The following is a 13,947-nucleotide window of genomic DNA, read 5'->3' as shown; positions in this document are numbered from 1 at the left end:
GCCTTTGGGCATAGTTCCAAATTGCTCCCCAGAATGGTTGAGATCACAACCAACTTTTTTCATGAAATGACATTTTTATAAGCTAAACATTTTTGATACATAAAATTAGATATTGCAAGATTTGAGAGAGAAAGGAATCTCAAGCTTCAAAGTTTGATGAAATCTCATTAATTTTCCCCAGTTGGGATGATGTCATTCTGACAGGTACCTACAGGTAAAAAAACATTTTGGAAGAAGTTTAGTTTTGATTTATCTAGTTATATGGAATCTCCAGCAGAGTAGTTTGGTTGTCTTTGATTGATCCATTCATTGTTTGAATGTCAGTGTTGGGACGATAACTAAAAACACATTGTTGATTTTCCCTGATAAAGAAATAGACAAAATGTCTCTTTTATTTATTTGGTTAATTTTGACTTCACAAGTAGCTCTTGCCTCTGAGTGACCCGTAAGAGTTTTTCTAATAAGCTTTCAGCTTTTTACCAAGTGCATTCACTTTTACTGACAAGAGGCAGTCAAGTGTAGTGGAGAGAATGCAAGGTTTGGATGCAGATGACTTACATTCAAGTCTTGACTCTTCTACATACTACCTGTATCACCTTGGACAAGTCCCTGTGTAAGAAGCAAAGTGGTGGCAGGGAGTTGGGCATTAAGTATTGGGCTTAGAATCAGGAAAGCATGGGCTCAGATCCTGCCTCAGACACTTACTAGCTATATAACTTTGGCACACTGACTTACCCTATCTGTGCCTCACTTCCCTCATCTCTAAAATTAGGAGGTTGGATTTAATGGTCTCTAAGTTCCTTTCCAGCTTTAAGACCTATCCTTTTTCTGAGACCCACCCATCAAGTTTGGGGGAGACTAAATTGTTTCTTATTTTTGTTCCTCTGATCAGCTTAAGAATTTGATATCCCTATTTATACTAATGTCAAAAGCAAGACACAGTGGTTAAGATCAAAAAGCTTTTTGATTAAACCCCAGGTATTTCCAAACTCTGAGGCCAATGATAGGCATCCAGCAAATTCTTATCAAATCTAATTGAATTTAACTTCCTTATCCTAAAGAAACTGGTAGCATTGAATGAATATTAAGACTAAATAAAAACAGCATAGCTTCTTAATTCATAAAAGAAAAGTTAACTGACTTTTAAAAGGTCCCAGATAATAATACAATAATTCTGAGACTTTAGTGTTCCTGTCTCAGAGTTGGACAAATCTGACAAACAAAAAGGAAAATATAAAACACCTTAACTGAAAGATATATGGCATCTTCTGAATGAAAATATTGAAAAATATAACATAAAACTCAGTACCACATGTTGCCTTTAGAAAAAAATGGACCATGTCAAAGTTTTAGAACAGGCAGTTTTCAGAAGAAATCAAAGCTATCTATTTTCATGTGAAAAAAAATTCTTTAAATCACTATTGATTAGAGAAATGCAAATTAAAACAACTCTGAGGTATCACCTCATAACTGTCAGTTTGGCAAATGTCACAGAAAAGGAAAATGACAGATGTTGGAGGGGATGTGGAAAAATTGGGAAACTAATACACTATTGGTGGAGCTGTGAACTGATCCAACCATTCTGGAGAGCAATTTGGGACCATGCCCAAAGGGTTTTAAAACTATGCATACCCTTTGACCCAGTAATATCACTACTAGGTTGATCTCTCAAAGAGATCAAAGAAAAAGGACCTATATGTACAAAAATAATTCTGGCAGCTCTTTTTGTAGTGGCAGAGAATTGGAGATTGAGGGGATGCCCATCAATTAGGGAATGTCTGAACAAGTTGTGGTATATGATTGTGATGGAATATTATTGTGCCATAAGAAATATGATCATGATGCTTTCAGAAAATCCTGGGAAGATATATGAAATGAAGCCAAGTGAAGTGAATAGAATCAGGAGAACATTGTATAGTAATAGTAATGTTGTATTATGAACAACCGTGAATGACTTAGCTGTTCTCAACAATAAAGTGATCCATGATAAGTACAAAGGACTTAAGAAAAATTCTATCCATCTCCAGAGAAAGAACTGATGGAGTCTGAATGCAGATCAAAGCATACTTTTTTACTTTTTCTCCACTTTTTTTTGTTTTCTTGTGCAACATGGCTAATATGGAAATGTTTTGAATGAGTGCTCATGTATAATCTGTATCAAATTATTTGCCTTTTTGAAGTAGGGTTGAATGAAGAAGATACGGAACTCAAAATTTCAAAAAACGAATGTTAAGAATTGTTTTTACATATGATTAAGAAAAGTAATTTTTAAAAGTTTAAAAACAAAATAAAAAATAGATCACATACTATAGAAAAAACATAAATGTAAAAAAGTAGAAATACTAAACACATCCTTTAACAAGAAAAAGATAAATGGAGACAGTACAGTAGTGCCATCTGAATAATCAGTAAGTCAAAGAAATCAGAAACTAACTATATGAAAGACAGTGATAATGATGGGACAGCATACCATAATTTCTTTGGAGCTAAAATAACATTCAGAGGAAAATTGTTTCTGAGAACATGTATTAACAAGATAGGAAAAGAAAGGTTTAGTGAACTGAATATGCAACTAAATAAATTAGTGCAAAAGAATAATCTTGAAAATGAGAGTAGAAAAAGATATTAGAAAACAAAAAAGATTTTAAAATTTACAAGCAAAACTAAAAGCTGGTTCTTTTCATTGAGTTTCTGCTGTCTTAGTAGGACCTGGGGCACTGATGACTACAAACTACTTATTTTGCCAGTCCTCAGTTCACTGATGTGAGAAATAATCTCTTACCAAGAATTCTACCTGGCCATGTGTGGCCAGTGAATTTAGAAAAAAATATTTTTATTTTATTTTTATGTCTGATGGGTGATCTGAAAAAGATCACCTTGTGAAAAAGGGTCCCTTCATAGGCACATGCACACATCTCAAGACAATTACAAAATTCATTTATAATCATCCTGATTCGAATCCCCCCCCCCCATATCCCATTGGTCAGCACCCCACCCCCGATTATATCCTTCACTGAGAAGGTCCTTTTCTTTTATATTATGACTGAAGTAAAACAATGAACCAAGTTAACGTTTATCAACAAGTTGTACTAGTATACACTGTGAATAAAGTATCCAGATCAGGCTTTTTTTTTTCCCCCAAAAGAAATACTTTTGTCACAGGGTGCAACAATATATGTTAATATAGTAGCTGATGTTTTTGGATTGTAGTGTTTTTAGTTCATTCAGATTTAAAGCAAAGGAAAAATGATAATCTGGTTCAAGATAATCTTTTTGCATAATAACCCCCTATAGTGGAAAAAATCAGTGTCTACCTGCCCCATGGAACCACCCCCTATTCACTTCCCTTGTTTAGGGAGGCTGGGAAAGAAATAAGAGCAGAGAATTCAGCAAATAATTGTTTATTACCTTATTAATTGTACTGAAGCACACGGAGGAAAAATGTTCTCCTTTTTCCCTTCCACTTTTCTCTCTCTCCTTCCTTTAGCCCTCCCCCCCCAAAAAAAGCCCAGTCTTCCCCTAAATAGAGTATTAAATTCAACTTACCCCACATCAGTAATGTTAGGTAGATGTTACAGATCAGTACTGAGGCACAGATTAAACTCCATTCAACAAACCTCAGTTAGGCCACAGACTTTAGTGAGGTGCTGGGGATATCAAAGACAAAAAGCTAAGTGCTTCCTCTCTAGGAGGTTATAGTCTACCCCAGGGGACAGAAATGTACACAGATGTGTGAATACAAAATATATACAAAGAAAACTTGGGGGAGGGGTGAGGAACCTAATTACCTAGAGCAGAGGTGGGGAACCTGAGGCCTTGAGACCGCATGTGACCCTCTAGGTCCTCAAGTGTGACCCTTTGATTGAGTCCAAACTTCACAGAACAAATCTCCTTAATAAAAGAATTCGTTCTGTAAAACTTGGACTCAGTCAAAGGGCCACACTTGAGGATGTAGAGGGCCACATGCGGTCTCGAGGCCTCAGGTTCCCTACCCCTGTCCTGGAGGATCTGGAGGTAGCATTTAAAGGAAGTTAGTGATTACCAGCTGTGGACTTGGGCGGGGATGCTGGCAGGCTACAAGCATTTATTAAGTGCTTTTTTCGTGCCAATCACTGTGCTAAACACCTGCCAGAAGAAAGACAACTCCTTGCCCTCCAGGAGTTCATATTCCAATGAGGGAAGACCAAAATAAAAGGAAGCTTAAATGGGGTGGAGGAGGAAAGGATCCTTAGAGATTGCACAGCTCTAGGAGGTGGGTGGAGGAATGTCTTACCGAGAAGAGCATGTACAACAGTTTGTCTGGAAGGTAAAGAGCAACATCAGATCAATCAAGAATGATAGGCTAGAGCCGGATTTTGAAGAACTTTAAAAGCCAGCCTGAGGCATTTGTATTTTAGCCTGGACTAGGGCCTTTGCCTTGCTTTTAGAAAGGAGAGGACAGGTACAAGAGGTGTTGTGGAGATCAAAGCATCAAACCTCTGCATCTGAATACTCACGTAAGATTGTATATGCTTCAAGATTGTAAACTTGAAGGGTAGTGACACTCTCAATAGAAATATGGAAATTAGGAAGAGGAGTTAGTGTTTGAAGAGATTATGAGTTCTACTTTGGATAGTTGAATATGACTTGTATACAGAAGGTCTGCGTAGAGATACCTTGCAGGCAGCTGGTGACGGAGAAACAGCTCTGGAGAGAGGAGGGCCAGGCCTGTAAACTAGGGAGTTACCAGATGTATAGAGATGGTAGTTGAGCCTATGTAAAGATTTTAGCTAATGAGATCACTTACGGGACAGAGCCTTCCTGTGTATACAAGTATAAACAGTGGGATATGGATGATTTAGCAAAGAAAATTGAGGAGGGGTCAGATAAGTAATAAGACAAAGCACTTAAGGAAAGTAGCATAAAAACCCTGAGAAGAGAATAACTAGGACGAGAAAGCAGTCAGCAGTATCAGACCCTTCAGGGAAGTCAGGAAGAATAAAGATTGAAAAAGCAATTAAGAAATTGTTGAGAAAGAAGTTTTCGGTCTAGTGTTAGAGTTAAAAGTCAGATTGGAAGGGATTGAGAATGGGAGCTGAGGAAATGGAGGTAATGATTGTAGGTTGTTCTTTCTAGAAATTTGGCAATGAAGGGAAGGAGAATTATAGCCTGTTTCTTGGAGGAATTGCCGAATCAAGCTGGGTCTTTTCAAGGATTTGGAAGATCTGGGCATCTTTGTAGGGAGCAAGAAAGGATCCAGTGAATAAAGAGATAGTGAAGATTAGAGAGAGGGATTATCATAAGGTCAACTTACTGGTGAAGCCAGTAGAGGATGATTTCAAAGGTACAAGTAGACAGCTTGACCTTGGTCAAAAAAAGAACTGCTTCCTCACAGAGACTAGAGCAAAGGAGAGAATGGAGGGTTGAAACCCAATGGAGGGGTGGTAGACTTAGTAAAAAGGAAGTTGTAATGGATGGTCTCAGATTTCTCTCTCTAGAAATCCAATTGATGTTACATAACATAAATGTATTGTGGCCCCATGAGCACACTTGTGTGACTCACTCCAGTCATTTTCTGTAGCATACAAGTAGTAGAAATAGAAAGGTCAGGGGATAGGGATAATATCAGGGTTAAGAGTAAGACAGGGGGGCAAAGTATTTGAGGGTAGAGAACAGTGTAAAGGATTATAGGACCTAAATTTTGAATTGAGGAAAGTGAGTCCAGATAAGGGTATGATAGACTGGGAGAGCAAGGAGGGTGGAGTGAGTTGAGGCTTCATTGAAGATGAATAGGTTTAGGAAGAGTAATAAAGACAGAACAGGAGATTATGGTCCATGGAAGACTTTCAGAATTATAAGATCTAGTATGTACCTGTTGCCATTTGTAGCTGAGACACAGTGAAGGTAGAGATCATCGTAGTTAAAGCAGTCAGTGAACTGGAATACCAATATTTAATATTCTGTGATCCCCCCCATGTGAGTATAGAGGCTAGTATAGAGGGTGGACAAGAAGACTACTGAGATTGAGAAAAGGTGGAGAATTGACAGGGGTGGAGTGCATTAGACATTAACATGATCAGGAGTGAACCCCAAAGGAGGAGAAATTTTGGAAAGAGCTTATAGGGTAATAGTATATGCCAGTGGCGTAACTGAAATTGTAATTTTTACTGGAGTTTCCATATTTTTCTGCCTTCTTTCCCAGTGTTCTATATTGTTCCCTTTTCATTTGAAAGACAACATTTAGTAAGTTAAGCTAGGTAGGCAATTGTTAGTATAAATCTTGGACATTCTGATTTCATGATGAGTTAATTTCACTTCCACCCAAATGTTAAGGTACTTAAACTGGAGTAATTTTGAACTCAGAACTGTTCAGGCAATGAGTAGCTTCCAGATAATACCTTTTTGGAAACTAAGCCAATAAGAATTCCTTCTTTCCCTACTGTTCACCTGAAAGTCATCCTTTGTCCCCAGAACTGAAAAGCTGTATTTCAGCAGTGTTAATATTTCATTCCCTTACCCTCTTGGAAAACAAATCAAAATCTAAGAAAATACCAGTTGAAGAGGGACAAATAATGACACTGGAAGAGATGCCAGAGAAACTACTTTTGAAACATAAGTCATTGTGTCCAGGCAAAATGAAAAAGGCAATGAAATACCCTATTCATTATTTACCCAATACCCTATTCATTATTTACACAACTCCCTAGGTGTACAAGTCACTTGACAGTGACCAAGCCTGAGCCAGAACAAAGAGCTTCAGAGAGCTGAATGTGGAGGGCCAAGTGTGTACAGAGTGAAGTAAAACAAAGGGAAAGACCCCAGATAGATAGAGGGTTTGCTGAGGCTGCGGTGTGTGCTGATAGGTTTGCAATAGCAAAAGAAAATGGTGGACAAGAGCTTAGTTCACCTTCCTTAGGAGGAAGGAAGCTCCAGATGTATGGTCCAGTTAGCCAGCAAGGCCCAAGTGGCTTTAGGAGACATGAATTGTAAGGGTTGTCCAGACTCAGAAAGAACAGAGTGAGACCAAAACGAACACTTGATATCACCCCAGAGGGACAAGACTGGGGAGGAAGTTATTCAAGGGGAAATAAGATTTTATCCTCCTGTGTTTTTTTTCTATTTTCCAGTTTTTTCCCTTCTGTTCTCATATAATTTAAACCATCTCACAAAGATGATGCGCCTAATCCAGCACTATAGTTACATGTTTATATGTCTGCATCCTTTTAGTAAATAAAGATTGAAGTGCGTGGCCATAACAAAGTAATTTTAACTTATCCACACAATGCTTTAGCCCATGGGCTTGTTCTCCCTTGTTTGCTCTGTGCTCTTTCCACTGGACTTAGAGATAAAAAAAGGAAAATTCCGATCAGCTCTTTGATACTTTCTATTTTTTCTTCATTGACTCTAAGAATTCATTATTCACGTTTACAACTTTGAATTCTGACAGTTATATGTTTGGAGACTTGAATTTTGAATTGCTCCGTGCTGTAGTCCTGAGTTCTTTCATTTGGGATGTGATACTTTGGGGGTTTTTGTTATTTTGTTTTCTGAATTAGAATCCCCTTACTATCCAGTTTGTTTTATTTTCTGGTATTTCTTCTATCATTTTTAATACAGATCCATCCTGCAGTTCTGTATTTCTGCCAGCTAAGCAGCTCTGTGAATAGTGCTAGACCTGGAGTCAGGAGGGTCTGAGTTCAAATCCAGCCTTGTACAGTTACTAGCTATGTGACTCTGGGCAAGTTACTTTACCACTACCTGCCTCAGTTTCCTCATTTGTAAAATGGGGAAAATAGCACCTACCTCTCAGAATTATTGTGAAGATCAAATAAGACCAATGTTTGCAAAACTCTTTGAACACTTTAAAGCATTGTATAAATGTTTTTATTAGTTTTATTTCTTGGTCTTTTATGTTACAGAGTATTTGTATAAATATTTGGAATCTTAATTTGACCTCATTGTCTTACCTTGTTTTTTCTATCATTTTGTTGTATTTTTTTCCCTTTTCTTGACATAGTAAATAGAAAGACCACTGACTTTGGGAGTCAGAGGACCTGAGATTAGTCTGACCTCTGATGTTTCCAATTTTTATGATATCAGGCAAGTCACTTAACCTCTCTGGGCCTCAGTTTGCTCTCTGTAAAGTGAGGGTGTTGGACCAGATCCCTTCTGGTATCTTTTTAAGCTCTAGACCTTAAGCTCTAGTACCTGTGTTTTAACCCTCGATTAAATGAGAACTCTCTTTCCCCTTTATGAACAGGAGTAGCCTTTTGCAGGGCCAGTGTTTGGCTTATATTTTAAATTCATCCTTTGGTGTCAGACATGTGAAGTTGCACTTTAGAAATATTAACTGTGTGTGTGAACATAGGAATGTGAACTCTTGGAAAACAAATGAAAACCTAAGAAAATATTAGTTTAAAAAGGTAGGGAGACAAATAATGACATTGGGAAGGAGGCCAAAGAAACTAGGTTTGAAGCATCAGCTGTCATATGAAGGTCAAGCAGAGTAGTTGATGTTTGACCCAGAGGCTCTAGAAGCCACTGTGGCTCACATGGTGCAGGAGAGTGACATGGTCAGACCTGTGCTTTGACACAGGAGCTGACGGGAGATTGGGGTCACATGGAGGCAGGGAGCCCAGTCAGTGGGCTGATGGTGGTTCTGGTGAAAGGGAATGAGGGCCTGAACTAAAGTGGCTGTATGAGTAGGTAGAAGGGAAGGTATATGAAAGGGAGAGGGGAGAGAATGTCAGGATAACACTGACTGAAGAAAACGGGGCTGCCCTCCATACTAAGAGCAGAGTTCACAAGTAAAGAGGTTTTGGGGATAAGATAATGAGTTCTATTTTGGACATGCTGAATTTAAGATGTGTATGGGGACTTCTAGATCAAAATGTCCAAGAGGCTGTTGAAAATGTATGACTATAGCTCAGCAGAGAGACTAGGGCTGGATGTATAGATCTTGGAATCCTTTACCTAAAGATGATGATTACACTCACAGGAGCTGATGAGATCTGCAAGTGAGACAGGACAAAGCAAAAACAAATGGGGGTCCAAGGCCGAACCTTACAGGGCACCCCCGTTTAGTGTGGGTGACGTGGATGAAGAATCAGCAGTGGAGACTGAGAAGGGTTTGTGGAGATGGGAGAAGAGCCAGGAGGGAGCAGTGCCAGGATAACTCAGAAGGGGGTGGGTTGCATCACATGCCACAGAGATCTCTCTCCTGCTAAGCCTTAGAGAATGTGCAGGGGGGGCCTGCTGTGGGAGCAGCAGCTGCAGAGGCAGGGCGGATGCCTTTGTCTTGCCATGGCTCCTCAAAGAGCAGACAGCAACAACTCCAGCTGGCTGTGTGCTCTTCCAGTCTTGGAGGCAGTGCCGGGAGTAGTTATAGTAGCAGTCATATCTGAGCTTTCATTATTAGTTTTGGTTTTGTTTGAGTGTCTTTGCTCTTGTGCCTGGGCATCTTTTGTCCATGTGTCAGTCGGCATGCCTCTCCCTGTGTCTCTTTAGTGTTCCTAGAGGTTCGAGGCAGGAAGAAGTGACCTGGTTCCCTTGTCAAGATCTAGTCTGCCATTTTCCCAGAAGTCCCTAGTCTGTGATACTTGCAGAATTACAATATTAGGTCTCTTATAATGAAGAGACAGAATTAAAAACATAAGAGAAGAAAAGCTGTAGGGTTTTATGATAACAGAAGACTTTAAGTTCCAAGCCCATTCCTTATTTGGGACTACTGACAATAGATTGACAAGATGGTGTAGTAGATAATAACAGTGGGCTTAGGTTCAGATTTTGCCTCAGACTAACACTGCTTAACCTCACTTAAGCTCAGCTTCCTCATCTATAAAAACGGCGGTGATAATAATAGTAACATCCTCACACGACTGTTGCAGGAAATAATTGATATGAAACTCTTTGCAAAATCTTAACATGCTATTAAATATCAGCTATTAGTAGTGGCAATAATAACTGAAGAGAAAATGGAAAAATCTAATCAACTAGAATACTAATGAGAAACAACTAGTCTGACTGCTTTTTACTGAATCAGTAGTGTTCTGTGAGCTCACCTGGGAATTTGATGAGTGGCTGTAATAAAACTAGTGCCTAGTCATGAACTCAGAGGTTCCAGGTATGGTTCTGGATTGCTGGAGACTTAGAATCTGAAGTTAGAAACAACTCTATGAGACCAGAATGCAATAAAATGTGGTTATTTCAGGCTCTAACTTAGGTTTGTGACAGTGGCAGAGTATGATAGGATACTAGCTACTACTATGATGTATGTCTTCTTTTTAAAGGTATATCCCTACAAATTTGTGTCCCTAATCATTCTTCTTTCATTTTTAACAGAACCGTAGTAGAGGATATAGCAGTTGTAACTTTGGAAAATGAACCTTCAAATTGTGAAGACAAAATAGAATCTTTGCGTCTGTCTTATCAGAATCATATCTGCTGTGCTACATGTCTGTCGAACATACCTCCCACCTCCAAAGTGGAAAACCCACTCATGATCCCCATCTTGAGTAGTTTCCAAAGGCGACATGCAAAGACAAACTCTAATTGTACAGCATTCCACGTGAATTATAAAACCCCTTGTGGAAGGAGTTTGAGGAACTTTAAGGAGGTCCATCGTTACCTGCTTGAGACAGAGTGTAGCTTTTTATTTTTACATCATTTTTCTTTCAATACATATGTGCAGTTGAACAGGAACATAATGAAGAAAGAAGTTTTTGTTTCTGACTCTGATATTAGCCACGGAACCGAATCTGTGCCTGTTACCTTCTGTAACGAAATTGACAACAGAAGACTGCCACACTTCAAGTACCGGAGGCGGACGTGGCCACGTGCCTACTACCTCAACAATTTCTCTGGCATGTTTAGTAATTCATGTGACTGCTCAAAAGGCTGCATGGATATGTGAGTAGAAAAATAGGCATTTTAATCAGGATCCCAAAGGCCTTTTCCCAGGGGAGTTCCTGCTGAGGAGCCACATAGTTTATTGGATGACCTGAGACACAAGGATACCTTCTATTGGTTGAGAAAGGGGAAGAAGATTGTTAAACAAATAGTGCCATGGTTTCCAACTATCTTATCCACAGATGTCCTTCAATTTGACTAAATTTTACTGGGATTTCCCTTCCTTTAGTGTCACAGATTATTTGATACTTACAAAGCATTTTTACATGATTGATTTGTTCATTTGTTTTTACTTGGGAAATGTAGCCTTGTGACAACAAGCTCTTAAACTTCTGATCACAGGCACAGAATGATATAAAAGTGGGAAACTTTTATAGAAAAGCACTTCAAAGAATAAATTTTGACCTACATATCTATGCATGATCTTTGCAACCATACATAACACTGTTATGTATGGCTTATGAATCTGATCTAATTACTTTATAGTTACACTCAGAGGGTAGAACTAAAGTTCTCAGTAAACAGTTATGTAACCATTCAAAGTAATGTCAAATATTAGCATAATTTGGACATTTTCTGTAACCTCCTCTAAGTCTAAGGATGTTAATGTCCACAGCAGGGAAGAATAACTGGAAAGTTGATGAATTGAACTGCTTTTTCTGCTTCGTTGGAAAGGATAAGTGCTAGTGAGTGCAAGTAAGTGTCTTTGTCTTCTGTAGGGTTCAGTACACCAAAGTGTCGAACTCTGATCCTCACTTTGAAATATAGGATATGTGAAAATATGTTGGCATTTAATGGTGCTTTAATTTTAATAATGACACAAAATGTTTAAACAAAGATACAAACCCTTAAAACAAAGTTAATATATTATCAATAGATATATAAACTGTTCTTTATCAGTTTAAAGATATGTCAGCAATATAGCCTAAAGTTGGAAGTGACCTTTTAGCTAGAGATTTTCTAGTCCAGTCCCTTCTATGTTTGCTAGGCTAGTAAATTAAAGGAATGCCATAGACATAATATATGTACTTGGATTTCAGCAACATATTTAGCTAAATCTCTCATGATATCCTTGTGGACATCATAAAGAGGTATGTACTACAATTAGTGACCTGGTTGTGACTGACCAGACCCAAAGAATGCTGATGGATATCATTGTGGAGAGATAAGCATTGTGTCCTGTGGTAGGGATCTCACCATGCTTGGCCCTCTTCTGTTGGATATTTTTATCAGTAACTTCAATGAAGGCATAGATAATTTGCTTATTGAATTTATACATACCTTGAAACTGAGAGGGATAGTTTATAGCTTAAATGATAGAAATATGATCCAAGTAACTTTTAATAGATACTATTTGCATACCACTTCATAAATTTAATGTGCTTTCTTTAAAACAATCCTTTCAAATATGTAATACAATGATCACTGCCCCATTTTTAACAAGTAATCTGAGTGTCAAGGAAGTTAAATGACTTGCCTTGCATCATGTCTACTATGTGATAGGACTGGAACTTGAACCTAGATCTTTGGTCTGATTCATTTTGTACCATGGTGCGTTGGCATGACTGAATGATTAGCTAGTAAGATGAACTTTCGTAAAACCAAATTTAAAATCTTGTACTTTGGTTTGTTTTTTTTTTTAGTCAGCTGTAGAGGATAAGGGAGACATGGCTACAAAGTCATAGTATTATAAACTTAGAAAAGGAAAAGACTTTAGAGATCATCAAGTCCAGCCACCTCATTTTACAGGAGAGAAAATGGAAACACAGAAAGGTGTAGGGGTTGTGACCAGTCATATAAGTATCAGAAGCAGGACCTGAATTCAGGTCTTTCTAGCTCTAAATCTGGCACTCTCTCCCCTATATCACTTAATTTCCTGATTCATGTGAGGGGAAAAAAAAAACCTAGGAATTTGTGAGCTACAAAGTCAGCATGGGTCAGCATTGTCATGTAGTAGTTAAAAAAGTTAATGCAGTTTTAGGTTAACAGAAGCATTGTCTCCAGAGCAAATTCTGCTCAGGTTAGACCAGTCTTCAGTGTGGCATTCAGTCCTGGGCACCATATTTTAGAAAGGACATTGACAAGCTACATTAATGCTGAGGGGAGGAAAATATCCTGAGTGATGAGGGGACTTGAAACCAGACCATGAAAAGATCAGCAGAGAGAGCTAGAGATATTTAATATGGAGAAGATAAGAAGAGAGTAAAGGGGAAAAAGGAGAACTGTCTTCTAGTATTGTGAAGGTTGTCGTGTAGAACAGGGATCAAACTTATACTGCTTTACTCTGAAGAGCAGAACTAAGACCAGCAGATCAGAATTATAGGAAAATGGGTTTCAGCTAAACAGAAGGAAACATTTATTAACAGTTGTAGTTGTCTAAAATAGAATAAGGTGCCTCGAGGAAGAATGAGACCATTTGTTGATGTAGGTGTATAAATGGAGACTGGATTACCACTAGTCAGGAATAGTATAAATAGGGTTTGTTCTTTGGGTAGAGATTGGTCTAGGTGACTCTAGTTCTGTGAGTTCTCACTTTACAAAGGAGGAAACCAAGGTCCAGAGAGCTTCAGTTACCTTGCTAAAAGTCACTAAATGAGCTACTGGCAAATTCGGAACTAGAATCTCAGTCTGATTTTCTGTCTAATACTCTTGATAATATCTACCCATTTTCATATACACAAACATTTATATGCCAATAATAATTTTTGATTGCCTGATAATCAAACCTTGCCTAAGGAAGGAAAACGAGATTTTGATGGCTAATTGCCAAGCTGTTGTTTGCCCAGTCTTTCCATGTGCTAGTGAAGATATCTTACAGAAGTTTTCTTTTTCCAGCACAAACATATGGGCTCATCAAGGCTAAGAGATCTGAGCCATATTTTCATTTGGGCACTTAGAGAAGATGGTGGCCTAATCTATAGGGAATAAGTTCAAAGGGGTGGTAGGTAACAATTTTGAGTACCATGGAACTTTCATCAGGAAAATGTATAGAAGTTCAGGAAGGGTTGGTATAGTATTACTTTGTTTTTCTAGTGCTTGTGTATCATTCTTACATTTGAC

General features: G+C 38.3%; 1 protein-coding gene across 2 annotated transcripts in view; it reads left to right on the top strand.

Moving 5' to 3' along the window:
- Positions 1-13,947, top strand: part of SETDB2 (SET domain bifurcated histone lysine methyltransferase 2) — a 57,730-nt gene that overhangs the window by 26,611 nt on the left and 17,172 nt on the right. For both annotated transcript variants that reach the window (XM_072610514.1, XM_072610513.1), the window contains exon 6: positions 10,321-10,887. In XM_072610514.1, the coding sequence (XP_072466615.1) occupies positions 10,321-10,887 (567 nt within the window). The remainder of the gene's footprint in view (positions 1-10,320; positions 10,888-13,947) is intronic.

This window comes from Notamacropus eugenii, chromosome 5 (genome assembly GCF_028372415.1).
Source record: "Notamacropus eugenii isolate mMacEug1 chromosome 5, mMacEug1.pri_v2, whole genome shotgun sequence".
Lineage (NCBI taxonomy): Eukaryota > Metazoa > Chordata > Mammalia > Diprotodontia > Macropodidae > Notamacropus > Notamacropus eugenii.
The sequence above is the reverse complement of the archived record's forward strand: the minus strand, read 5'-3'. Positions and strand labels throughout refer to the sequence as shown.